Source organism: Paroedura picta, chromosome 1 (genome assembly GCF_049243985.1).
Source record: "Paroedura picta isolate Pp20150507F chromosome 1, Ppicta_v3.0, whole genome shotgun sequence".
In the NCBI taxonomy this organism is placed as follows: domain Eukaryota; kingdom Metazoa; phylum Chordata; class Lepidosauria; order Squamata; family Gekkonidae; genus Paroedura; species Paroedura picta.
In genome coordinates, this window is record NC_135369.1 from 14,929,867 (window position 1) to 14,957,710 (window position 27,844).

The window sequence follows — 27,844 nt, forward strand, 5'->3', positions numbered from 1 at the left end:
TGCTCAGAATGGCAGGGGCTCACCAGGGTTTCTGGTGGAGGTTTCTCATTTACTATCTGGGTCTTTTAACTCGACGTGTTGGGGATTGAACCGGCGTCCTTCTGCACACTGAACAGAAGCTCTGCCACTGAGCCATGGCCCCTGCCTGCACAGACAGGTAGAAGCTCTTCAGGGTCTCAGGCAGAGGGCTTTCCCATCACCTGTTGCCTGATCCCTTGTAACTGGCTCCCCCACCAAGCCGCAGCCCACTTTATTGGAAACACTGACAGCCCGATCCAGTACGAAGAGGCTACTTTGCAAGTCACCTCTGGGCTCCTGCTGCTCGGCCTACCTTTGGGATGGGCAGGGAGAGGTCGCAGAAGACTTCAAAGGTGGTGGACCGATAGCCGCACGCTTGGCATTTGAGGCAGCTCTTCAGCTGGCCGACAAAGAGATCTGGTGGAGACAAGGAAGGGGCGCTGTTAGCCAGCAAGCGTAGCCGGATTTGGGGGGTGGGGGCGCCCTAAAGATAGCAGGGGAGGGGGGGAGGAGAGTGCGATTTCTCCTGACACTGACATAGAGAACAGCAACCGGGGAACAGATATGATGGCTCAAACCTTTGACCTGGAGGTGCTGGTGGGCTGAGAGGGCTGGTCTGCTCACCTACGATCTTACTGTCTTCCCGCTCCAGGTAGCGCTTCCACATCTGGTTGGCTTGTTCGTCGTCACTGGGGGAGATAAAAGGGACAAAGGGTGTGATGTGGGAGGGGGCAGGGCAGCGCCAGCCCCAAAGGGGGAGAAGAAGCTGGTGGTGGCGGCAGCACCAGGTCATCTGCACATATATTACACGACACCAGGAGAACAAGGGGAGGAGACATGTTGGATTGGCCCAGGGGCCCATCCAGTCCAACACTCTTTATTCCACAGTGGCCGAAACGCAGGAGCCATCAGGAGGTCCACCAGTAGGGGCAGATCTCCGGAGGTCCTCCCACTGAGGCCCCCCAAGCGCCAAGAACTTAAGAGAAGCCATGTTGGATGACCTTGGGCCAATCACAGTTCTGTTAGAGCTGTTCTGACTAAGCAGTAATATCAGGGCTCTCTCAGCCCCGGGTAGAGAAAAGCAGCATATAAGAACCAACTCTTCTTCTTTTTCAGTAATCTCAGGGCTCTCTCAGCCTCACCTCCCTCACAGGGGGTCTGTTGTGGGGAGAGGAAAGGGAAGGCGACTGTAAGCCTCTCTGAGACTCCTTCGGGTAGAGAAAAGCGGCATATAAGAACTGACTCTTCATTTTCTAGAAAGCGCAATACAGAAAAACATCTCTTTTTAGAAGAGCTTTTCACTACCCGAAGGAGTCTCAAAACAGCTTATGATGATTGCCTGTTCTTCCTCCGCTGTGGGGAGAAGGCGATTGTAAGCCGCTTTGAGACTTCTTCAAGCAGTTGAAAATGGGGCATAAAAACCAACTCTGCTTCTCCTTCTCTCCCCACAACAGATGCCCTGTTTGGCAGGTGGGAATCGGGAGAGCTCTAAGTGAACTGTGACTGATCCAAGGTTACCCTGGCTGAATGCGGAGGAACAGGGAATTAAACCCAGTTCTCCCGGTTAGAGGCTGCCTCTCTTTAAGTGCTACACCCTGCTGGCTCTGATAGCTTTAAAACATATATTGGCTGCTTTTTTCCAAATAGGGAGCTCAAGGCAACTTACAATATTAGATAAAGTACATAAAACAAAATAGATAAAATGCGTTAATTTAAAAAATACCCCAATATTTAAAAATCACAATTTAGTAAATTAACCAGGCCTGGTTCTAAGTAAAACCAACTTCAGCTGCTTCGTAAAGATCAAAGACAAGGAGGCCAAACACACAAGCCCAGGGACCTGAAAATCCGATGCCCTGGAAGAGGCCACATACAGGGCGGAGGGTAGATCTGAACCGGAGTCTCCGTGGTTTGCAGCTCGCTCACAGGCTACCCCCACTCACCAGTCTCCTCTTGGGAGCGCCCTGGGGCCAGTGGCAGAGGCACCCTCCTTTGCAATCTTTCCTAGCGGGAAGGATCTTGGCAAGCGCTTTGAGTGCCAGTGGACGAAACAGAGCCCCAATGAGCAAAAAAGCGTGAAGGCAGAAGATAAAAGTTCCCATGCTGGGCGGCTCCGCCCAGTGGTAAAAACACTCAGGTTCAAACCGAACTGGAGAAAGATCTTTGCCCAAAGGGGCTTGGAGAACCAGAAGCAGACTGTACTGATTTGCATCTTACACTGAGTCAGAACACCACAGAACATCACAGAATCAGAAGGGACCTCCAGGGTCATCTAGTCCAACCCCCTGCACTATGCAGGACACTCACAACTATCTGCCCACCCACAGTGACCCTAATTTCATGTCCAAGTGATCCCACACACACACCAAAAATCTCCGGAATCCAGCCTGGCCTGGAGGGAATTCACCTACCATCCCACAGCGGCAATCAGCAATTCCCTGAGAATACAACAAAGGCCACAAAAGACAAACACTGACACATCCCTTCCTGCCCATTCATCACATTCCCCTTGGTCCTTTTCACTGGAGAGGTTAGTCAACCTGTGGTCCTCCAGATGTCCATGGCCTACAATTCCCATGAGCCCCTGCCAGCATTCGCTGGCAGGGGCTCATGGGAATTGTAGGCCATGGACATCTGGAGGACCACAGGTTGACTACCCCTGGGTTTGGTGTTGATTCTGGGCCCTTCTGCATCCCAAGCAGAGGCTCTTCCGCTAAGCCACACCTCCTGCTCAGATTGGCAGCAGCCCTCTGAAGCCTCACGCTGAGGTCTTTCACGCCACCTCCCGACCGGTCTTTTTTAACTGGAGATGTTGGGGCTTGAACTTGGGACCTTCGGCATGCCAAGCAGACGCTCTGCCGCTGAGCCGTGGCCTGTCCACACCAAGGTCTCATTGCTTCCAGCCCTGACCATTAGAACTCTGAGTTCTTGCAAAGGCTGCTATGGAAAACTCTCATCACTCAGTTCCGCTGATCCGCAGCTCACGGGAAGGCACCCAGACGAGCCCTTGCTCACCTCAACGTGTCGGCATCCTCCAGGACCGAGGTCCGCTTGGCGTCCGAGAGGATGCTGGGAGTTTTGCGCCCCTTCCGGTTTATCTCCACGTGCAACCGATCCATGAGGAATTTCAAGAACTCCTGAGCGTCTTGCTGGCTGGAGAAGGGGAGGGAAATGCATTTCTGAAAAAAAAAAACTCTGAGCAACACGAACCAGTCAAGCTTGATTCCTTCTGAGTAAAAGGGAATTGGGAGTTTCCATCGTTGCCGTTTGGAGCTGGATCCACCAGATCTGTTCCCATCAGAGCCTTCTCCTGGCCCTAGATAGGAGCTTTCCCCTGCCACAAAAGGTCAGTGGTCAAGAGAAGGGGCTGTTGATGGTGGAAGAGATCCACAGAATTTGGCCCTACTTCTCCTCTCCTCTGCCGGCCTTCGCAGTCGGGGAGAGGAAAACCCAAAGACGGTGTTGTCTTTTCTTCCGAAGACAAACAAGAACACGAAGGGAAGGCATCCCCTTAACCATTTTGGCTGCCCTCTTCTGCAGCTTTTCCAGTGTTATGGTCTCCTTTTGGAGGGACGGTAATCACAACTGTGCACAATATTCTGCACCACAGATTTATGCAATTAGGATACTGCCTGATTTCTCTTCAATCCCCTTCACACAATCCCCAGCACGGCATTTATTTACTTATTTATTTATTATTTAAACTTGTATATCGCCAGGAGGTCTCACGGCGGTTCGCAATAAAACATTAGAACCACAATAAAACTCCATAAATTCCCATTATATGTTATGCAATAAAAACAACGATGGCGTTCTAATCCTATAACTCCTGCCCGTTCAGTCAGAGGTCTTAACGTTGGTCTCACGAGAGAGGGAGCTGGCCGATGGATCTAAGGCAGTGGTCCCCAACCTGCGGGCCGCGACTCCCTCTCCCCCCCCCGCAGTAAAAAACTTCCCAGGCCGCAAGCTTGCGGCCCGGGAAGCTTCTTACTGCGGGAGGGCGGGGAGAGGGAATCAGGGCCGGGCTGGGCCGGGCATCGCGCATGCGCGGCCCATGCGGGCGCGGCCCGATGCACGGGCATGGCCCGCGCGGGCGCGGCCCGATGCCCTGCCAGTCCCCAGCCTCAGAAAGGTTGGGGACCACTGAGGGATCCAAGATGGAATCTGGGCTCTGCCCTGGCCTCAACCGTATGCCTGGCGGAAGAGCTCCGTCTTGCAGGCTCTGAGGAAAGCTGGTAATTTGCCTTGTTTTGTTGCTGTCACACACTGATGCACAGCTCCACACATTTCTTTAAAAAAAGAGATCTGCACAATATGGACCTGTGCCCAAGCCAGGAATTTCCCACAATGCAGCTGAATGGACCTATTAAGAGCTGAATGGACCTCTCAAAAAACTCATTGCTTTTAAGAAATGACGCTCAAGTTCATATTTCATCTAAGGGAAGTCCAAATGAAGAAGAGATCATTTTTATGCCCCACTTTTCTCTACCCGTAGGAGTCTCAAAGCGGCTTGCACTTGCCTTCCTTTCCTCTCCCCACAACATGAGGAAGGTGGGGCTGAGAGAGCTCTGATAGAACAGCTCTCACAGAAGTGACTAATCCAAGGTCACCCAGCTGGCTGCGTGGGGAGGAGCGGGGAATCAAACCTGGCTCTCCAGATTGGAGGCTGCTGCTCTTAACCCCTGCACCAAACCAGGCAGCCCTTCCAACATTGGATTGTCAATTTTTATTTTGATCCTTGATTTTTTAACAAAAAAACCCGACTTAATTTGATCCTGCCGCTTCTTTACATGAAGGAGGAGCCACGTGGCGGACCGAGGAAGGAAGGGGGCTTCCCTCACCTGTATCCCGTGAAGGATGGCACGTATTTCTGAAAGACGGCTTTGAAGCGGCCGGGGTTGGTGGCCTCCGTGGAATCAGGGTGCCACAAGGCAGCGATGACGTCTGCAAAAGCTGGGAGAACCACCAAGAAACCACCAGTTAGACTCCATTCTACACATGTATAAATCTGCAAAAGCACTTAATTCGCAGCCCGGCATCTGTTCTTACTATAGTGGGGATGGCTGTTTACCATTCCCACTTTGTTAAGAAAAAGAGGAGCCAAGGTTGGGGCGGTTTAGTGGCTTGGGAAAGGCCGTAGACGCCAGACTGTGGGCAGCGGCGAACCCAGCTCCAAGGCTTGCTGAGTAGCAAAGGAGAGCAGCTGCTGTGGTGAACTCAGAGGCAGGAAAGAGCTGCACAAGACAGTAATTAAGGCTCAAAGGAAGCAACAAGAGCAGGGATGGTGGAGATCGTAAGCCAGCCAAGGATCCTTCTCCCCTGTATGGGTGCTGACAGAAGATACCTATATGACTGCCATGTGTTCAGGGTTTTTCCTTCCAGCAAGCTGCCAGCAGTGATTGGCTGTGGTGCCCCCATGTCACTGGGAGGCACCACGGTCTCTAGCTGCCATTGGATGGTCCCAGAGAAGGGCGGGGCAGGAAAGCTCAAGAAAGGATTGGTGGAGAAAGCAAGGGCTCCTCTGATTGGAGGACTGGGAAAAGATGTGTTCTAAAATAATCAGATGGGAAGAGAAGGGGCTGGGTGGGGATAGAAGTGCAGCAGAATGGCAGCTGTGCAGGCATGGAAGACTAATAACATAATTAAAACACTTTTGATTGAAAGTCTTAGGAAATCATTACTCAGGGATGACAAATGGACCACAGGTCACCCAAGCTGCCTACAGGTCAGGGAGAGCTTCCCAAATGAGGCTCCAGTCAGCCCTGAATGTATGACTCTCCAAAGGGAAAATGCATCCATTTGGCCTTTTTCTTGACACAGATATAAGGGGAAACGTGCAGGCGGCATGATATCCATTTGCTCTGCAAGTGGGAAGCCTGCTCCCTCCCTCCCGGGACCTGTGCAGTGGGTACAAAGGATGGTCAAAAGAACACGGCTATAGCATGGTGGCAAGGAGACAGAATCGGAACACCCTGAGTTTTAATTTCACCTCTCCTCCAAACTTCAAGCAAGTCACTGTACTCTCAGGTCCAGCGAAACAAAGCTGATGACCCTGACCTTCTTACAGTGTTGTAAGAAGTACAATTACACACGTGGAGCCAATGGGTTAAAATTAATTCAAAAGAATTTTTCGCTCAACATCTGGAAGAAGTTCCTGACAGAGCGGTTACTCAGTGGAACAGGCTTCCTCGGGAGGTGGTGGGTTCTCCTTCTTTGGAAGTATTTAAGCAGAGGCTAGATAGTCATCTGACAGAAATGCTGATTTTGTGAACTTAGGCAGATGGTGAATGGGTGGGCAGGGAGGGATGTGCCAGTGTTTGTCTCTTGGGGCCCTTCCTTGCATACTCAGGGAATGGCTGATCACCACTCTGGGATGCTAGGTGAATTCCCTCCAGGCCAGGCTGGATTCTGGAGATTTTTGGTGTGTGTGTGGGGGTATGAAATTGGGGTCACAGTGAGTGGGCAGATAGTTGTGAGTTCCTGCATGGTCCAGGGGGTTGGACTAGATGACCCTGGAGATCCCTTCCAACTCTGATTCTATGGAACCCTGCAAGCATTCAGAAGTGCCACAGAAATGCAACAGTGAAACGATCTCAAAGCAATATCAAAACTGTCCTTCAGCTATGTCCTGGGTGGGACCCCAATTAGTCACTCCGGCCATCCTCTCCCCCCCCCACCGCAGCCTCATCCATATGTCTGGTGGAAGACCTCCATCTTACAGGCCCTGCCAGCATGGGAATTGTAGTCCATGGACTCCTGGATTGCCACAGCTTGGCCACCCCTGCCCTAGAACCTTAGTGCCCTAACCTTGATGGCCCAGGCTAATCTGGCCTTGTCCACTCTCAGAAACTAAACAGAGGCTGTCCCTTAGTACTTGGTGCCAAGGAAGGCCAGGGTTGCTGGCAGAGGCAGGCAGGGGCGAGCCACCTCTGAATGCTCGTGGCCTTGAAAACCCCGGGGGGTGAGGGATCGTCATGAACTGGCTGTCACTTCCTAGCACTTTGCTCCCACAGAGCCTTAGGGATGCTAGCACCGTGGGCAGGTTAAGGGTATCATGCCCTTGCCCAGTCTGCAGAAGGCCAAGATTCAAGACTAGTAGCACTTTATAGACCAGGAGGAGTCTCGGGTCCCTTTGTCTCGTATCTGATGCAGGGAGCTTGGACTCTTGAAAGCCTCTGCCCTGGGAGTCTTAGGTTTGAGACCAGGTGCACCCTAGGGACCCACCACACACACATACACACAGAGCATACCCCTAGCGGTCACCCCAGCCTCTTAACCGCATCTGTGGAAACCAATGGTCAGGGAGCACAGCCTCTCGAAAGCTCTGCAGGGGAGTGAGGGACAAGATGGAGGTGGATCTGGGCTTTCTCCAAGCCAAGTGCTTGTCCAAAAGCAGCAGACGTGGGACTGCCGATTCAGGCCCTTCGGAGACAGATTTAGATCCTCGACTCTCTGCAAGAATCCCATTTGCTGGAGAGAGAGAACAGGCAGCCCTCCCGTTACATCACCAGACGTGACACCTGCCAGGTGTCTGTGGCTCCGCTTCGAAGCCGCCTTCCTCACCTTCGGTCAGCTCCTGCTGGGACCGCAGGGCGCTGGGCTGGTCTTGCTTGAATTCCCGACGCAAACAGTAATCTCGGAGGGGCTTGGTGCTGCTCAGGCACTGGAGCACAGCGTTCATGAAGCACTGCCGGGAGAGAGGGAGAGGATGCTCATCAGAGTGCTACTGCCGGCACAGCCCTCCCCTCCCAGTCACCTCCCCAGCCTGGGTGTCTTTCCTTCCTTCCTTCCAGCTGCTTCCTTGGAGGAAGAAGGAACATCAGAAAGACCATGGTGGGTCAGACCAGGGAGGGTCCCTCCAGTCCAGCCTCCTGCCTCACACAGGGGCCAGCCAGTCCCTCTGCAGGGCCAGCCACAGGGCAGGGAGGCCAAGGCCTTCCCCTCATAAGGACACAGGAGAGCCCTGCTGGGTCAGACCAGGGAGGGTCCCTCCAGTCCAGCCTCCTGCCTCACCCAGGGGCCAGCCAGTCCCTCTGCAGGGCCAGCAACAGGGCAGGGAGGCCGAGGCCTTCCCCTCATAAGGACATCAGGAGAGCCCTGCTGGGTCATACCAGGGAGGGTCCCTCCAGTCCAGCCTCCTGCCACACACAGGGGCCAGCCAGCCCCTCTGCAGGGCCAGCAACAGGGCAGGGAGGCCGAGGCCTTCCCCTCATAAGGACACAGGAGAACCCTGCTGGGTCAGACCAGGGAGGGCCCATCCAGTCCAGCCTCCTGCCTCACACAGGGGCCAGACAGTCCCTCTGCAGGGCCAGCAACAGGGCAGGGAGGCCAAGGCCTTCCCCTCCTAAGGACACAGGAGAGGCCTGCTGCGTCAGACCAGGGAGGGTCCCTCCAGTCCAGCCTCCTGCCTCACACAGGGGCCAGCCAGTCCCTCTGCAGGGCCAGCCACAGGGCAGGGAGGCCGAGGCCTTCTCCTGATATGCCTTCCTGGCTCTGGGATCCAGAAGTTGACAGCCTCTGAATGTGGAGGTTCCCTTTCCTCACCAGGCCTAGTAGACACTGAGAGGCCTCTCCTCCATGAATTTTCCTGATCCCATTAAAGCGGTCTATGCCTGGGGGCCTCAAAGCATAGGGCCAGCCGCTTTGTGGGTTTGAGGAGAGAAAGGAAGCATGGGACAGTACAGCAATGGTTGTTTGGGACTCAAAAGCCTCTACAAGAGGTTTACTGGCCAGCCCTCCATGTTGGCTGCCCCCTGTCCTTTCCATTGCTCTTTTGGGGTATTTTGTACCCAGTTGTATGACAATATTTTTCGTGTCATACAACTGTTGATACTTTTCTTCTTCACTGTCCTTTCAAGTTTTTCTCCTCTTTGCGGTTCTCTTTTTGGTGCCCCAGACAGAGTAGGTGACCAAGTGAATTTGGACTCAGAGGTCTCCATGCCGAAAAGGCGGGGAGCTGCTGGCCTAGCAACTGCACTGCCCCCCAAGAGTCAGGAAAACGGGCCTTTCTCCTTGGCCAATCGAAAAACCAAGTGTGTGTTTTTGTGGGTTGCGTGAAAGCGGCTGTCTGCTCACAGCTGTCTCAAGCTGATGAACACCTGTCTCAAGCAGGTGAACAGTTGGAACCGCATCGGAAAATCCCAGAAAAAACTTCACCCAAAACTTTGGTGAACCCTAAAAACCGGATCACTCTTTTGTGCCTTTTGGTCGGTCCTAATAAAAGTATTCCACTGGGGCTGTCATTTGGCTTTTGGGGGCCCAGAAGGTAGCCTGTCACTTAACTACATTCCACCCCACCTTCCAAGAGAAAAAGCCATTTAAAGTCATTCCTAAAACATTAAAGGTGGCAGCAGGTCTTCAATTAGGAGACGGCCACATGGCAGAAAAGCCCAATCTCTGAATATTGCTGCTCCACAGGCTCACCTAGGCAGTGCATCTTCCAGTCTACCCTCACAACCACCCTGCAAGGTAGGGTAGACTAACAGAGAGCACAACTGGCCCAAGCTCACACCAGCAACTGGAACTCAGGCCTCCTTGGTCCTCATTCAGTACTATAGCCACGACACCAAACACTGCTTGTCACTGATTTGAGTTTTAATCAGGGATTGTCACTCCACAGAAGAGCATGTACTCTTTTCTGCATGACGGTTTGTGGAGCCATCTCGGCATTGGGAGCCACACGGATATGAGGAAGGGCCCTCCCTTTGGCCTTGGAGAATGCTGCCCGGGAGAGCCGGACCCAGGCTGGACATCAGTCTGATCTCATACAAGGCAGCCTCTCATGTGCCCTTCCCCACATACAAGGCAGCCTCTCATGTGCCCTTCCCCACATACAAGGCAGCCTCTCATGTGGCCTTCCCCACATACAAGGCAGCCTCTCATGTGGCCTTCCCCACATACAAGGCAGCCTCTCATGTGGCCTTCCCCACATACAAGGCAGCCTCTCATGTGCCCTTCCCCACATACAAGGCAGCCTCTCATGTGGCCTTCCCCACATACAAGGCAGCCTCTCATGTGGCCTTCCCCACATACAAGGCAGCCTCTCATGTGGCCTTCCCCACATACAAGGCAGCCTCTCATGTGACCTTTCCTACAGGTGGCCTGCTTTTTCATTTCCTTGTGCTGCTGCCGTTAGCTGTCTCCACTGCTCCCCCAGCTGACGTGTACCTTTCTGGCTACCAAGCCTGCGTTCCCCCAGCACCCTCATAGCTGGAGATGCCTGGCTTTGAACCTGGGACCTCCTGCACGCAGAGTACGAGTTCTACCAGGGAGCCACCACCTCTTCCCCCCACGCACTGTCTGTCCTTGGCACAGCACAACTGTGCTCGTCGCTCTGCCCCCCCCCCCCGCGCAGGAGCTGCGCTACTCCGTCGAATAGCCCTGTAAGAGACGGCGGCTCGCCTACTGCACGGCTCCGATTCCATAAGGCCGACTTCACGGCAAACGTGGCAATCTGCTGCTACCAGTGCGACTTCTCAACGCCGGCTATTTTAAGACGTCGCTTTCAGAAACAAAGATTGCATGTTTCTTCTTGCTTTTCAGAAACGCTCTGAAACGTGAGCTCATTTCTAGCCCGGGGAGGGGGGGAGAGTCCTCCTCTTACCGTGTTGCCAAGATTGCGGAGACCAATGTGCCCGGAGCCCAGCAGGAGAGTGTGATGGGTCTAAAAAGGAGAAAAACACACACAACACACACAAAACAGAAAGATGACTTTCCCTGAAAATTGGCCAGTTCTCTTTCGTTAAAGACAGCTTAGTTTGTTTATCTACGCCACTGATGCCCCACTTTTCTCCCCAACGCAAAGCAGCCTACATAATTATCGTCCAGTTTACCCTCACAACAACCCTGTAAGGTAGACTAGGCTGAAAATGTGAGATGTGCATGGACAGATAAATTCTGTGAGGAAGATAAACAGCCTCCCCCCCCCCCCGACCCCATGGGGAACGTGCCGGTGCACACCTCTCTGCCATGCTGCCGCTGGCAGCGTTGTTGGATGCTGATTGGACAGAACTGCTGCTTGTGCCTTTAAATGCATACCCCCACCACCGCTAATTTTAAAAAAACAGCACAATGGTGAATTTCAGCTCCTTTCTTAACAGCCCTGGGGGAAGGACTGCTCGCAAAGTGCAGCTCTCTTCAGAGGGGAGTCTTGGGAAATTTCGACACAAAATATAATCACAGTGCAATCACCCTGTCCAGGGTATTGTTAGGCTGGCAGGAACGAAATACGAACAAAATACAGAAAGGGACACGAGGGGGGGAAGCGGCAATTTGGGGCCTGTTCCTGTTTGACGGCTTGCGTTTTTGAAATGGGGCTGGGTATAGCAAACCACTTTTCAATTAGTGCAAAACCAACCCCCGGCCCCACCCCAGCAGCCAGAATTAAGACCAGCCCCACTTAGCGGGGCCACCACCCTGTTTTAGAAGGAGAAAGCAGGCGAGCTAAGAAAGAGGGACAAAGCAGGAAGCAGGTGAGCTAAGAAAGAGGGACGAAGCAGGAAGCAGGTGAGCTAAGAAAGAGGGACGAAGCAGGAAGTAGGTGAGCTAAGAAAGAGGGACCCTGTTTTAGAAGGAGAAAGCAGGCGAGCTAAGAAAGAGGGACGAAGCAGAAAGCAGGTGAGCTAAGAAAGAGGGACCCTGTTTTAGAAGGAGAAAGCAGGCGAGCTAAGAAAGAGGGACGAAGCAGAAAGCAGGTGAGCTAAGAAAGAGGGACCCTGTTTTAGAAGCAGAAAGCAGATGAGCTAAGAAAGAGGGACCCTGTTTTAGAAGCAGAAAGCAGGTGAGTTAAGAAAGAGGGACCCTGTTTTAGAAGCAGAAAGCAGGTGAGCTAAGAAAGAGGAAACTTCTTGACTCCCCCCCCCCCCACTTCCACATAGCCATCAAAGTCCCAGAAGCTCTGCTGCCCTCCAGTCAGGCTGAAAGGAAGAAAAAGAGCTGGTTTTTTGAACCCCACTCTGAACAATCTAAAAGAGTCTCAAGGCGGCTTACAATCCCCCTCCCTTCCTCTCACCGCAACAGACACCCAGGGTGGGAGGTGGGCCTGAGAGCTCTGTGACGGGGCCAAGGTCACCCAGCTGGCTGGAGGTGGAGGACTGGGGAATTGAACCCGGTTCTTCAGATTAGAGGCTGCCACTCTTAAACTTGATACCAAGCTGCCTCTCGAGAGAACAGAAGACTGTGGGGAGGTCTTCTTTTTCTTCCTTCCCTGGGACCCACCACTAAACGCACAGTTGGAAGTTCTGATTCAGACCCAAAACCAGCCTCGCCCAAAGCCACCGTCAACCTCCCCTGCCCCGGAACCCGGCCACGGCCGCTTTCGCCGAAAGGGGGTCCCCTGTGGCGTTACCTCGCTGGTCATCAGGAGGAGCCCCATGACCGCCGTGTGCACCACCGACTCGGAGATGTCGGCCCCCCGGCCATGGAGCTCCCGCTTGGTGGCCAGTGTGCGGTGCAGCTTGCGGGGCAGCTCCACCAGGGTGGCCCCCGGGAGCCCCGGCATGGCTCCCCTCTGTCCGAGCGGAGGGCACGGAGGAGAGACGGCGCTCCCCACTGCGCGGTGCCGAGTACAGAAGGTCTGCGGGGCCCTTCCCCCCTGTCCCCAGAAGCCACCAGCTCATTAGTTGATCCGATTTCCCTGGGCTATTCCTGGCTCTTCTGGAGGCTCAGCTCTGTGGGATTAATTAGCCGGGAGAGATACTCGGGGGGGACGGTGGGGTGTTGGGAGACCCAGCAAGGACTAAAAAAACCCACACACAAATATACAACCATAACAAAACACAACACGAAGGGCGTGGCCAGGGTTCCCAGGGCCCCTAGGAGAAGCCCAGAGGTCTTCAACATTAGGGCAGGCCCAGAGTGGGCCAAAGGGTCACAGCTGTCAGAGGGTTGCGCATGACTTTTCAAGGAGCCAATAGGAACTCTGGTCCCGCCCAACTCAGCTGGCCGTTCCCCTGGGCCACTACCGAGCAGCTCCCCAGCCCTGTTAAAAATGCATAAAAGGCTTCCCGGGGGAATTAATTAACGGTTGCGCCTTCGCCAAGGAACCAGAAGGACTGGCAGGTGAGGTGACGGTGTTGCCGGGGAAGCTGGGTGCAAATAAGGAACCAGGCGGGACTTGAGAGGAGGGGGGGGGGCAGATCGAATGGATGTTCTTCCAAAAGAGAGGGGTGCCTGGAGGAGGTGGCTACAGAGACTGGCTGGTCAGCAGGTCAACTAAGAGGGAGGAAACAAGAGTAGCACATTTTAGAGGATAGCTTATCTGCCATGCTCGCCAGGTGCAAGGACAGGAGCAAAGTGTGGCAGCCGTTGACAAAGGGTCACTTGAGTGCCGTGCCTCAAATCGGGACCAGGCCAATGAGCCATGTCCTGTCCCTAGCAGTCGGTACTCAGAGATATACTGCCCTTGCACCTGGAGGCTCCCATTTTAACTTGCATGTCTAGATCCCTTACAAAATCAAGGGTCCACCTCCATGTTCTGGGGCGGTGGGCTGACTCCCACAGACCTGTTGGAATGGTGCACGAAGCTTTCCCCTCACTGTAGGGGATCAGCCACCGCTATTAGCAGAACTGACCCACAGGCCCCTGTGCCATGAATCCTGTGAGTAATTTATGGATAGCACGAAGACGCAAGCCTGCGCTGAATCTGGTGGCGGAGGGTGGAGTCAACCTGCAGCTGGCTTATGGCGACCATGTAGGGCGGGGGGGGCGAACTGTGGGACGATGCTGGGAATTCATGGGAATTGTAGTCCACAAACATCTGGAGAGCCACCATTTGGCCACCCTGCAACATAGGGCTTTCAAGGCAAGAGATGAATGGAAACCCTGGACTGCCTAGGGCAGGGCTAGTCAAACTGCGGCCCTCCAGATGTCCATGGACTACAATTCCCATGAGCCCCTGCCAGCATTTGGAGGACCCCATGGCCTAGGGGGTCTCCCATCCAAGTACCAGCCAGGGATGACCTTCAGCTTCGGAGAGCCAGAATGGAGCTAGAATGGAGATAGAATGATAGAATCATAGAGTTGGAAGGGGCCATACAGGCCATCTAGTCCAACCCCCTGCTCAACGCAGGATCAGCCCTAAGCATCCTAAGCTTTGGGCAAGCTGTCAGCTGTCAACTGCACTGGCTGATATCCCTAGTTCCGGGGGAAAGAACTCTTCTCCCTCCATCCGCTTCCTTCACGGCCACAAAACTTTCCCGGCGTTCGCAAAAACGGAGGAGGCATCGGCTGGCTCTTTGCACGTGCATCTGTTCCTATGGAAACCGAGTCCTTTTCCCCCCCTCCCTGCTGCCAGGCTATCGTCAAGCGTGCTGGTCCCCATACCTTTAACTACAATCTGCCTTGGGAGGACAACCGCAGGCACGGTGAGTGGGTTTCCCCAGGAGCCAAAGGCCCCACCCTTCCTAAACAGGCCTTCAGGCCGCCTTGTAGGCAGGAGCCCGACACCCGCTCAACAGCTTCGGGCGTGAAAGGGCTTCTCTTTGGGACGAACAGCTCTCCCCGAAGTTCCATTTCCGCCCCTCAAGCTGCCTTAGAACTGAATTAGAATTGAATTAGAACTCATTCTCGCCTTCCGTGACTGGCAGCAGTTCTACAGGGCCTGGGGGGCTTTTACATCACCTCCCCCGTGATTGGGGAGGGGCAGGGGCTCAGGGACAGAGCATCTCCTTGGTATGCAGAAGGTCCCAGGCTCAACCCAGGGCCTCTCCGGGCAGCAGGATCAAGGAGTGGGGGAAGGGAAAACCCTCAGCCTGAAATGCTGGAGGGCGGCTGCCAGCCAGAGTGGACAAGAGCGACTGTCGTGGACCAAGGGTCTGACTCAGTATAAGGCAGCATTGTATGTTCTAACTGGCGATGCCGGGGATTGAACCTGGGACCACCAGCGTGCAAACCAGATGGGTCTGCTACAGAGCCACGGTGACTTGACTTTCACCATGTCAGCAATATTAAGAAAAAGATGGCAGCGTGACAAAAGTCAATCGAACTGCGGAAAGAGGTGCTTCCCAAGGCTTGCTGGAGGAAGCCCCTACTGCAAATCTGGGCAGGCGCTACAGAATTGTGGGCATGGGAGCGTGAGGGAAGCCATGTTGGATCAGGCCCATCCAGCCCAACACACTCTCTGTCACACAGTGGCCAAAACCCAGACGCCATCAGGGAGTCCACCCTCGGGGCCAGAATTCAGAAGCCCCCCCAATCACCAAGAACGGAGGGCATCTCCGCCCCAGACAGAGTGTTCGATCTGCCCCTTGTGGCTAATAGCCACTGATGGGCCTCTGCTCCATAAATTCTTCCACTCCCCTCTGGAAGCCGCCTGTGCTTGTAGCCCCCCACCCCCACCCCTTCCGGTGGCAGCTGCTCTTTGGGTGAAGAAGCCCTTCCTCTAAACCAGGGGTAGTCAAACTGCGGCCCTCCAGATGTCCATGGACTACAATTCCCAGGAGCCCCCTGCCAGCATTCGCTGGCAGGGGGCTCCTGGGAATTGTAGTCCATGGACATCTGGAGGGCCGCAGTTTGACTACCCCTGCTCTAAACCATTCTAAGCCTCCCACTTCAGGGAGGGTCCACGAGTTCTTATATTGTGAGAAAGGGGGAAAAGAACTTCCTTCTCTATTCCATGCATCATTTTGTACACCTCTATTATGCCACTCCTCAACTGTCCATTTTCCAAGCCAAAGAGCCCTAAAATCTTCAGCCTATCTTTATAGGGAAGATTTTTAACCCCTTCAACATTTTAATTGCCTTTTTCTGCACCCGCAAGTCAGGCACGGACACAGAAGAAGAGCCGGTTTTTATGACCCGCTTTTCAGTCCCCGAAGGAGCCTCAAAACGGCTCACAGCCGCTTTCTCTTCCTCTCCCCGTGAGGCGGGTGAGGCTGAGAGAGCCCTGAGATTGCTGCTCTGTGAGAACAGCACTATCAGGGCTGTGAGGAGCTCAAGTCACCCAGCTGGCTGCATGTGAGGGAGGAGCAGGGAGTCAAACCCGGCTCGCCAGATTAGAAGTCGCTGTTCTTAACCACTACGCCGAGCTGGCTCTCAGAAGACTCTTAACTACTACAACACAAGCTGGCTATCCACCCACAGGGGCGGGATCGGGTGCAGAAAAGCAAAAGCAGCTTTGCCAGCAGACAAGGTGGAGCAATGATCTGCAGCTATTGCCTGTCCCTGTTTGTCTTTAAGGCTGCTTCGACATTTCCCCCCCCCCAGCGCTTCAAGCAGTGTGGAAGGGGCCTCCGAGACAGCACAGAAGAGGGGTCTCCAGCCTTTTCAGGCCTGTGGACGCCTTTGGCATTTTGACACAGCAGTGGGGACAACCACAAAAGGGCAGAGAGCAAGGCTCGATGGAACTCTGGGGGTGACACTTCGATATTTCAGGCAGACGCTGCATTTAACAGGATGCCTCGTGATGTACATGGCCAAGCAGAAGCCCTGGTGGGCACACGCCCCTCCTAGCCCACTCCCACTTTCTGAAAGCACTCGGTGGGCACTGGGACAGGTGTCTGTGGGTGCCCACGGGCACCACGTTGGGGATCCCTGAAACAGAGGGAGGCTTCAGTCGTTTGGGTGGCAAGGAAAGACTAATCCACCCAGAGGGAAAGGAACTCTCAGGTCAGCCAGCAGAACAGCAACATGGGAGTCCAGGAGCACTTTATACGAGCCTTTTTCAACCTTTTGACCAGGGCTGGTAAACTTGCGGCCCTCCAGTTGTCCATGGACTACAATTCCCATGAGCTCATGGGAATTGTAGTCCATGGGCATCTGGAGGGCCGCAAGTTGACCACCCCTGCTTTTGACTATGGAGTCACTAACCCCAGAAAATTTGTGCAGGCTTCAAGGCAAGCCTGATGTCAGCTGGCCACGCCTCCCTGCCACATCCCCGGAAGGGACTTGCCACCCGTTCTTCCTCCCACCCACCCACCCAGAGTGAAAAACAAAACAAGGACCCCATGAGGACTCAACATGCTGGACTCTCGCTGCCACCAACAGGCTATCTGCGATACAGCAACCTCAGCCAGCAAGAGTGTGCATGGCTGGCGCTCCTCCCCTTCCCACCCCCTCCACTCCCCTCATTGGCCGTTTGAGGAAGGGGCAGGTCAACCTGCCTGAATAAGGTGAAAACCACCCTGGGTCCTTGTAAAAATCTTTAAAATATATATATTTTTAAATTAAATCCCTCTTCCCCTTCCCCGCCAACATAACTCTTGGTATAACCCTGGGTTACATATGACCCTGCCTTAAACCAAGGACATCTCCAAGAAGGTATTTTGTGGGAGGGGGTAGCTTGTGGGTCAGATCTGACTCCTGAAGTAGCAAAAGAGATCAACAAGATGAGCGATAGGGATGTGAGTGTCCTGCATAGTGCAAGGGGTTGGACTAGATGACCCATGAGGTCCCTTCCAACTCTAAGACCGTGGTGGGGAGCCAAGTTCCCTTCATCAGGACCTCTCCCCAATCTGGCGGGTCCCTAGGGTGCACCTGGTCTCAAACCTAAGACTCCCAGGGCAGAGGCTTTCAAGAGTCCAAGCTCCCTGCATCAGATACGAGACAAAGGGACCCGAGACTCCTCCTGGTCTATAAAGTGCTACTAGGCTTGAATCTTGGCCTTCTGCAGTCTGGGCAAGGGCATGATACCCTTAACCTGCCTACGGTGCCAGCATCCCTAAGGCTCTGTGGGAGCAAAGTGCTAGGAAGTGACAGCCAATTCATGACGATCCCCCACCCCCGGGGTTTTCAAGGCCACGAGCATTCAGAGGTGGCTGGCCCCTGCCTGCCTCTGCCAGCAACCCTGGCCTTCCTTGTAGGCAACCAAGGACTAAGGGATGGCCTCTGTTTAGTTTCCGAGAGTGGACAAGGCCAGATTAGCCTGGGTCATCAAGTTTAGGGCACTAAGGTTCTAGGGCTGGGGTGGCCAAGCTGTGGCAATCCAGGAGTCCATTGACTACAATTCCCATGCAGGGCCTGTAAGACGGAGCTCTTCCACCAGGCATATGGATGAGGTCGGAGGGGAGGGGGGGGAGGGGATGGCTGGAGTGACTAATTGGGGTCCCGCCCAACGCGTTGCGACTTACATTTGGTGCACTGAGCCTGGAGGAGGCAAGCAAAGTAGGGCAGGGGTAGTCAAACTGCAGCCCTCCAGATGTCAATGGACTACAATTCCCATGAGCCCCTGCCAGCGAACGCTGGCAGGGGCTCATGGGAATTGTAGTCCATTGACATCTGGAGGGCCGCAGTTTGACTACCCCTGAAGTAGGAGTTGGAAGGTTCTAACCGCTGATCGATATACTGTGGGTATTTTGCTGTCCTCTGCGGATTTCTGCTTTTGATCATTCTGTTTTAAGGATTGTATCTTAATGTTTTTTAAGCGTTTTGTGGGGGACGTTTTATTCTCGTCAGCCGCTCCGGGACGACTCAGTCGAGAGGGGCGGGGTACAGATTAAATTATAAATAAATAAATAATCAATCCATGGGCCTGCGGAGAGCCAACGTTCGGCCACCCCTGTTCTAAGGTGACCCAAACGAGCCTAGGAGTTCAGGTAGCTTAAGCGTGCGGTATAAAACCTTATCCTGGCAAATAGATGGGGAAGAAATGGAGATAGTGACAGATTTTATTTTCCTGGGCTCCACGATCATTGCAGATGGGGACTGCAGCAAAGAAATTAAAAGACGCTTGCTCCTGGGGAGGAAAGCTATGGCAAATCTAGACAGCATCCTAAAAACCAGAGACATCACCCTGCCAACAAAAGTGCGTTTAGTCAAGGCTATGGTCTTCCCAGTTGCAATGTATGGCTGTGTAAGTTGGACCATAAGGAAGGCCGAGCGTCAAAGAATTGAGGCTTTTGAACTCTGGTGCTGGAGAAGACTCTTGCGAGTCCCTTGGACTGCAAGGCGAACAAACCGGTCAGTCCTAGAGGAGATCAGCCCTGACTGCTCCTTAGAAGGCCAGATCCTGAAGATGAAACTCAAATACTTTGGCCACCTCATGAGAAGGAAGGACTCCCTGGAGAAGAGCCTAATGCTGGGAGCGATCGAGGGCAAAAGAAGAAGGGGACGACAGAGAACGAGGTGGCTGGATGGAGTCACTGAAGCAGTAGGTGCAAGCTTAAATGGACTCCGGGGAATGGTAGAGGACAGGAAGGCCTGGAGGATCATTGTCCATGGGGTCGCGATGGGTCGGACACGACTTCGCACCTAACAACAACAACAACAACATAAAACCTTAACCGCGAAGCCCTCCCACCGTGGGGGCCCGAACCAGACCACCTTTGCTTAGCCCCTTACAATGGACGCGTTCTCTTCCAGCCTGCTCGGAATGGGGGTCTTGCTCTGCGGGGGGCTGGTCGACACAGGGATGTCTTGGGGGTGAGCGTATTCCACGGCCTGGGGGTCTGCGGCGCGGAGCCTCAGGCAGCCTTCCGCGCGGACGGACAGCAGCGTGGCGGTCGGCCTCCCGTCCAGCCCGCCGGACACGTTGACTCTGCGGAGCGAGCAGCTCCTCTTCAAGGCCAGGGAGCCCAGGCCCAGTTTGTGGCTGCACGAGGGGCTGCGGTCCCGCTCCCGGAGGGCCAGCCGGCTCAGGACGGCGCTCAGCTGCTCCTCCCCGCGCGGGCCCGTCTGGCTCAGGTCGCCGATGCTGATCGATTTGGAGCGGATCAGGCTGCTCCTCCTGCGCTCGGAGTCCGGCCCGCCGAGGAGGACGCCGGGAGGCAAGGTGAAGGAGGCGCTGCCGGGGATCGTGACGCCTTGCGGGCAGCCGGGCACCTTGAGGGCGTGGTCCGCCTTCACCGGGCCGCGCCGGGAGGCGGAGCTGCGCGACCCGTCCGCCCGCTTGGAGGCCCGGCCGCGGTCCAGCTCGGCCTTCTTGCCCCGGTCGTCCAGCGGGCTCGGCCTGGGCGGCAAAGGCCGGAGCTTGGGCGTCACGGAGAGTCCGTTGGCGACGGCCGTGGGGCCGCGGTGCTCTTGGCTCAGGGTCCGGTGTCCGTTGGGGAGCCTGCTGGTCGCTTTCGGCTGGGAGGTGATGACGGTCTGCTCTCTAGCCCGGCTCATGCGGTGTTCGGAGGCTTGGGGCATCGTGGAGAGAAAGGAGAGGAAAGCCCTGGGGAGAGAGAGAGAGAGAGACGGAGGTAGTCACAGGAGAGAACTGGAACCAGGCAAAAACTAGCTTGGGTGGGCAGCATGCTTGCCAGCCTGTCGGCTTTCCTGTCTCTGTACAAAGAGCTCCGACAGAGAGTTGACAATACTTAGGGAATGCCTAGGGAAGGGGTGGCCAAACTGTAGCACTCCACATGTCCACTGACTACAATTCCCATGGGCCCCTACGAGCATGTTGCTGGCATGGGCTCCTGGGAATTGTAGTCCGTGGACATCTGGAGAGCCACAGTCTGGCCACTCCTGCCCTAGGGCAATACCAAGGGATGCCAACCTCCAGGTAACACCAGGCGATCTCCCGCTCTTACAAGCCATCTCCACATGACCACCATCGACAAAATGGCAGCTTTTTAGGTGGGCTCTATGACATTACACCCCTCCCCAGGTCCCTCTGCCCTGAATCTCCAGGAATATCCCAAGCTAGAGCTACCAGCAGAGCTCCCCCCATGTTGGCACGTACCTCTCGCCAGCCGAGAGCCTCTCGCCCCTGCCGGCCCAGGGTTCACACCTCACAGAGGTGGCTGACCGAGTGAGGGCTCCCCTTTGCTCTTGCCCTGGAAGACAAAACGCGAGACAGGACTGGTAAGAAACGAGTCAATGCCTTTTTGTTCAGAGGCACGCTGGCGAGACCTGATCCAAAAAATTGAGGAAAGTGGGTAGGGTAAGGAGGACCCCCAGGTTCAATAGGGAAGGGCAAAGGAGGTGCAGGAAAGAGATGCTGATTCTTTGTTCATGCACAGAAAATGTACCCAAATGTACCTCTGTGGCGGTAGGCAGCGTCATTGAGTAGAAGTAGATCATAGAATCATAGAATCACAGAATCATAGAGTTGGAAGGGGCCATACAGGCCATCTAGTCCAACCCCCTGCTCAACACAGGATCAGCCCAGAGCATCCTAAAGCATCCAAGAAAAGTGTGTATCCAACCTTTGCTTGAAGACTGCCAGTGAGGGGGAGCTCACCACCTCCTTAGGCAGCCTATTCCACTGCTGAACTACTCTGACTGAGAAAAACTTTTTCCTGATATCTAGCCTATATCGTTGTACTTGTAGTTTAAACCCATTACTGCGCGTCCTTTCCTCTGCAGCCAATGGGAACAGCTTCCTGCCCTCCTCCAAGTGACAAAGATGTAGGGACTCCCAGCACGTCTGGAATTGGGACACAAGGTGGTGGGCATCACTACAAAGTGATCGGTTGGGGAAGCAGAGCCAGTCACAAAATGGCTGCTGTAAGAGGCGGAGCCATGCCCAGAGGAAGCCTGAGCGCAAGAGACGAGATCAGGATTTCTCAACCACGGTTTCACAAACCCTGGGGTTTCTTGAGAGCCTTAAGAGGGTTTCCTGAATGGGTGGGAGTTAATTTTATATATGTTTTAAACATTTATCGGGCGGTCTGAGCACAGTGTCAACCCGCAACCCCCTCCCAAAATGGCCTGTGATGGGCCTGGAGGGGGTAGGAAGGGGAGGGGCCCCGTTTGAGTGTATCCACAGCTCTGCTTCCCAGCCATATTCTGCACCATCATGCCACTTCGGGGGTTTCTCAAAGGTAAAAAAGTTGAGAAAGGTTGGACAAGATAAAGGTAAAGGTATCCCCTGTGCAAGCACCGGGTCATGTCTGACCCTTGGGGTGACGCCCTCCAGCGTTTTCATGGCAGACTCAATACGGGGTGGTTTGCCAGTGCCTTCCCCAGTCATTACCGTTTACCCCCCAGCAAGCTGGGTCCTCATTTTACTGACCTCAGAAGGATGGAAGGCTGAGTCAACCTTGAGCCAGCTGCTGGGATCGAACTCCCAGCCTCATGGGCAGACAGCTTCAGACAGCATGTCGCTGCCTTACCACTCTGCACCACAAAAGGCTCTTGTTGGACAAGAGGAACCAGGAAAAAAAGGCAGGAAAACTGTAGGGATAACTGACAGCAACACAACGTTACTTGAATTTACTCAGATCTCCAGTGGCCAATCAGATGTCCTGCTTGGCAGAAGCCCCACCTTCTACCCCCCCCCCCCTGCTAGATATACTCAGCGGGCGACACCCCCAGACGCAATGTTAGGGACTCCCGCCAAAGGGTATTCCGGCCAAGAGACAAATGGAGGAAGCAGCACTGATTCTCCCATTCCAAGATATAACCACTGTTTGAGGTGGGACGGGGGGGGGGGGGCATCATCCCTTTTACAAATACACGAAGCAACCTTATGCCAAGTTAGGGCACTGGTCCAGTAAGATCAGGGCCACTGAGAAGAAACTTTGTTTTTTATACTCCGCTCATCCCTACCCAAAGGTGTCTCAAAACAGGTTACAATCGCCTTCCCTTCCTCTCCCCACCACAGACACCCTGGAAGGTAGGTGGGGCTGAGAGAGCTCTGAGAGAACTGCTCTGGAAGAGCAGATCTAACAGGACTGAGACGAGCCTAAGGTGACGCAGGTGGCTGCACGTGGAGGAGCGGGGAATCAAACCGGCTCTCCAGGTTAGAGGCCGCCACTCTTAGCTACACCAAGCTGGCTCTCGCACTCTCCAGGGCCTCGTTCCCAACCTCGGCTGCCCCGAGCCTTTGGCTGGAGAGAATGTGGGAAGGTGCTGTGGTTCGTGTAGAAGGCCATGAGTGAGAAGGACCAGGCAGGAGGGGATACGCAAGACCTCTGCCTCAGACCCTGGTGAGGTGATGACAGATCTGGATGGACCAATAGACCTGATTCAGAAACATGTGAATGCGAGACCTTCTGCAGGCAAAGTACAACGATATAGGCTAGATATCAGGAAAAAAAATTTCACAGTCAGAGTAGTTCAGCAGTGGAATAGGCTGCCTAAGGAGGTGGTGAGCTCCCCCTCACTGGCAGTCTTCAAGCAAAGGTTGGATACACACTTTTCTTGGATGCTTTAGGATGCTCTGGGCTGATCCTGCGTAGAGCAGGGGGTTGGACTAGATGGCCTGTATGGCCCCTTCCTACTCTATGATTCTATGATTCAAAGCAGGCGCTCTGAGCAATGTCTCCCACTCCTCGTGCCTGACACAACATAGACAGCCGGTTCCGGCATGCAACATAATCCTGTTCCTTTACCACAAGCAGTTTGGCTGCTCTCAAGTTGTTCTTGCATGGATTGTTCTTTCTCCCATATGCAGCACATGGACCAAACATTTTATTTGTACCTTTTGCGTTCTCATAGGGTTGGCCGCTCTCCCTCAGACAACGGGAAAAAATACATTTTTAAAAATGCATTTTTTAACTTTTTAAAAACGCGTTTGTGGCAAGTCGAACCGAGTGTTCCGCAACCGCAAAAGCAACACTCTAAAAAGCTTGCCAAATGCTATTCTGAAAAATTACCTACATTATGGAAACATGTTTCCGTGTGGAATGAGATCGAGCCCGGCGTTCTGTTTCCAAAGCGGCCACGTGTGCCCTGGAAAACGAACAACCAGAGCATGAAGGCAGCTGCTTTCTCTTGCTACTGGACCCCTCAGGGATTCAGATAGACTGCTTCTATGTGCAGGGGCTCTCTTTTTAGGCCAATAGCTGCCGGTGGACCTCTCCTCCGTGAATCTGCACCACTTTTGAATGCTAATCCGTGCTGGCAGCTTTGAGACAGCGAAACCCAAATTTCTTTCTAAATCAGCAGAAGCAGCGACGATTTAAGCTTGGCCACGCATCTCGTGCCCTGACCTGGAGGGCCCAGGCTGGCCCAATTTCCTCTGATCCCAGAAGCTAAACAAAGTCTGCCTTTGTTAATATTTACAAGGGAGACCCCCAAGGAAATCTGGCATTGTAATTTGGTTGCAACTTGATGGTGCTTTATGCCAGGGGCAGTCAACCTGTGGTCCTCCAGATGTTCATGGACTACAATTCCCATGAGCCCCTGGCATGAACATCTGGAGGATCACAGGTTGACTACCCCTGCTTTACGCCACTACTGTCATGCCCAAAAAGGAGGGTGCCTTATGTTCAGCTAACACAAGCCAGGTGGTGATCCCCGGCCCAAGGTAAGTTCAGCTGGCCAAGGTTTCATCCTGATGGAATGAGCTCCCAGAAGACACTGGGGCCCTGTCGGAAATCACCGAGTTCCCACAGGGCCTATAAAATGGAGCTCTTCCGCCAGGCCTCTGGTCGAGGCCAGTAAAACAGCAAACTTCTAGGTCGGTCCCCCTTCTGCATCGCGCCCTATTGTCGGGAACCCGCTTGCTAACTGAAAAACAGGGTGCCCCTTTGAAGAAAACGTCACGCCAGGCCTGGTGAACGATACAACAGGAACAAGCTTTATTTCAGCAACGTGGAGTCCGCTGGTATGGAGTAAGAGCTTCCACCGAACTCCAGGTGGAAGCTCCCTTTTATACAAAACCCACCTCCTTAGGCTGTATTGCCCCACCCAGTACTTGCGGAGGGAACATGCTGATACAATCATGACTCATGCACATATGCGAGGTTTTCCGGGGTTCCTGATGGCCCATTTTCCTGGAACAAAGGGCCATCTCCGGGCCCTTGTCAAAAGGTGGAGGGGGACATTGAGGTTCTTTAGCGGCCATTGCCACCTCAACGATCGGGTGGGGCGCCCAGCTGCCGGCTTGCCTATGATCACCATGCCCTACCTCCGTGATCGCGGGCGCCTCTGATGGCGGGGTTCGGTCCCGTTCCCAAGCCACCAAGGACCGAACCACGACATTCTGCCCCCCCAAAGGTCCATTCTCCAACCCCCCGGGGCGGCCAGGATACCGCTTGTGGAAGCGTTCAGTGAGTCGGGGCGCAAGGACGTCCGCTGCCCAGACCCATTCCCGGTCCCCCAAAGCGAAGTCCTTCCATTCCACGAGGTACTGCAACTTCCCCCTGTGGAGTCTAGAGTCCAGGATATCCGCCACCTCGTGGTGCTCCCCCCCCGGCAGGACCTCGGGCGCTGGCGGGGAAAACACGGGGTGCCAAACGTCACCGTCCGGAGTTTTTTTTAGAAGGCTCACGTGAAAGACGGGATGGATGTGCCGGAGGTTCTTGGGGAGCTTGAGCTTGACCGAAACTTCGTTGATCGGGGCCAAGACCTCGAAAGGCCCCAAAAACCGAGGGCCTAGCTTCTTGCTGGGCAAATTCAACCGTAGGTTCCGGGTGGAAAGGTAAACTCGATCCCCCGGTCGGATCTCCTCAGCTGGTCGTCTCTTCCGGTCGGCGTCCTCTTTCTGCGCTGCCTTGACTTTGTGGAGCTGCTCCTGCAGCGACTTCCAGCAGCTCCCGGCACGCTTCCCCCACTCGCGAAGGTCGGCCGATTCCCGGGCGGGGACCTCTCCAAGCTCCGGGAAGTGTCTCAGGTCTGTCCCGTAGACGACGGCAAAAGGCGACATCTCCGTGCTGCTGTGGTCTGCGTTGTTGTACGCGAACTCGGCCAGGGGGAGCAGGGGCACCCAGGTGTCTTGATGATAGGAACCGAAACACCGCAAGTACTGCTCCAGTACTTGATTAACCCGCTCGGTCTGCCCGTCCGTCTGGGGGTGGTAAGCGGAGCTCAGCCCTTGCTCGATGTCTAACAGGCGCAGGAAAGCTTGCCAAAACCGGGACACGAATTGTGAGCCCCGATCGGAAATCACCTTGTCCGGCAGCCCGTGCAGTCGGAACACGTGATCCAGGAACATCCGAGCCAACTGTGAAGCACTGGGGACACTGGCGCAAGGAATGAAATGGGCCTGTTTGGAAAATAGATCTACCACCACCCAGATCACCGTTTTCCCCTTGCTGGGAGGCAAGTCTGTTATAAAGTCCATGGAGATCACTGACCACGGCCGGGTCGGGACCTCGAGCGGGTGCAGCAGACCTTTCGGCTTGCCAACCCCCGGCTTGCAGGTCAGGCAGACAGGACAACCACTGACGTAAGCTTTTGTGTCCCGCCGCAGACTGGGCCACCAAAACCGCCGCCGGGCCAACTTCCAGGATTTTACGAAACCGAAGTGCCCGGCGGTCTTAGCATCGTGGCAGAGGCTGAGGGCTTCCCGTCGTAGCCCTTCCGGGACGTAGACAGCCTCCCCCCTCCGCCAGAGACCGGAGTCCAAAATCAAAGAGTCCCGGAGCTCAGCCAGCTCCTCGTCTGCCCCATAGGCTGCCACTAGGCGGTCTCGGAGCGGGGCGGTCGCCGGGTCGGGTTCCCATTCCTCCCTGGCCCGCCGCCTAGTGACGACCCCCCGTCCCAGCTGCTCCTCGCCAAACACGGACCTGGTGCAGGGAGCGTACCCCTCCCCATAATGCGGCAGACGGGAGAGGGCGTCCGCGAGGAAATTCTCTTTGCCGGGGATGTGACCAAGCTTGAAATTGTACCGCGAAAAGAACTCCGCCCACCTCATCTGCTTGGCGTTCAGGGATCGCGGTTGCCGGAGCGCCTCCAGATTCTTGTGATCTGTCCAGACCTCGAACGGCTCCTCTGTTTCCTCCAGCCAATGCCGCCATTCGGTGAGGGCGAACTTAATCGCAAACGCCTCCTTCTCCCAGGTAGACCAGTTCCGCTCCGTTTCGGCGAATTTTCGTGAGAGGTAGGCCGCCGGCCTCAGCTGTCCCGCCTTGTCTCGCTGCAGGAGAACCGCCCCGGCTGCTGCGTCGCTGGCGTCGACTTGTACCACCATCGGCTGGGTTGGGTCGACGTGCAGTAGCGTGGGCTCAGACGCGAAAGCTTGCTTGAGGGCCAGGAACGCTGCCTCCGATTTCTCATTCCAGCCGAGCGCTGCGCTGGGCCGCGTGGCGCGAGGACCTCTCCCCTTGGTACCTAGCAAGTCCGTGAGGGGAGCCACTACGGAGGAGTATCTGGGGATGAAGCCTCTAAAAAAGTTAGCAAACCCCAGGAAGCTTTGTAGCTGTTTCCGGGTGCGGGGCCTTTCCCAGGCCAGCACCGCCTGCACCTTCTCGGGGTCCATAGCTATGCCCTGGGCTGAGATGCGGTAGCCCAAATAGTCCAGGGAGGGACGGTGGAATTCGCACTTAGCCAGCTTCACGTATAGGTGGTTTGCCAGCAGGCGCTTTAACACCTCCCTCACCAGGGTCACGTGCTCTTGGGGATCTTGGCTGTAGATCAGGACGTCATCCAAATAAACCACCACCCCCTGAAACAGAAGGTCCTGCAACACCTCATTAATTAGACTCATGAAAACCCCAGGTGCCCCGCTTAAGCCGAACGGCATCACTTTAAATTCGAATTGTCCCAATTGACAGTTAAACGCTGTTTTCCACTCATCCCCCTCCCGGATGCGTACCCGGTAGTACGCCTCCCTTAGGTCCAGTTTAGTGAACAGAGTCCCTTTGCCCAGCCGGGCCAGCAAATCCGGGATCAGCGGGAGGGGGTAAGCGTTCCCCGCTGCGATGGCGTTGAGGCCCCGGTAGTCCTGGCACAGCCGTCGGGACCCATCCTTTTTCCGGACGAACAAGACTGGAGCTCCCATGGGACTGGAAGCGGGCCGGATGAAACCTCGGGCCAGATTTTTATCCAAAAACTCCCGGAGGTCCTTGAGCTCACCCTCACTCATCTTGTAGATGCGCCCTTTGGGTAGTACCGCCCCCTCTGGGATGTTGATAGCGCAGTCCGTGCGGCGGTGTGGGGGTAGCTCGTCCGCTTCCCGCTCGCTGAAAACGGCTGCGAGGTCTCGGTACTCTGGCGGGACCTCGGGCTCTGGTTTCTCCTGCTGCGCCGCCGCCGCTCCCCTGGGACGCGCCGCCGTCCTCTTGTGGCTGGAATT

The 27,844-nt window shown here is 54.8% G+C and overlaps 1 protein-coding gene across 4 annotated transcripts in view; it reads right to left on the reverse strand.

Annotated features, from left to right (window-relative positions):
* Positions 1 to 27,844, reverse strand: part of USP21 (ubiquitin specific peptidase 21) — a 44,278-nt gene that overhangs the window by 10,055 nt on the left and 6,379 nt on the right. For all 4 annotated transcript variants that reach the window (XM_077323131.1, XM_077323104.1, XM_077323120.1 and 1 more), the window contains 8 exons: positions 20,621 to 20,714; positions 19,294 to 20,107; positions 10,622 to 10,681; positions 7,582 to 7,705; positions 4,860 to 4,971; positions 3,034 to 3,171; positions 643 to 707; positions 332 to 435 (listed from right to left, as the gene is read on the reverse strand). In XM_077323131.1, coding sequence (XP_077179246.1) covers positions 332 to 435; positions 643 to 707; positions 3,034 to 3,171; positions 4,860 to 4,971; positions 7,582 to 7,705; positions 10,622 to 10,681; positions 19,294 to 20,082 — 1,392 coding nt within the window. In that variant the 5' untranslated portion in view covers positions 20,083 to 20,107; positions 20,621 to 20,714. The remainder of the gene's footprint in view (positions 1 to 331; positions 436 to 642; positions 708 to 3,033; positions 3,172 to 4,859; positions 4,972 to 7,581; positions 7,706 to 10,621; positions 10,682 to 19,293; positions 20,108 to 20,620; positions 20,715 to 27,844) is intronic.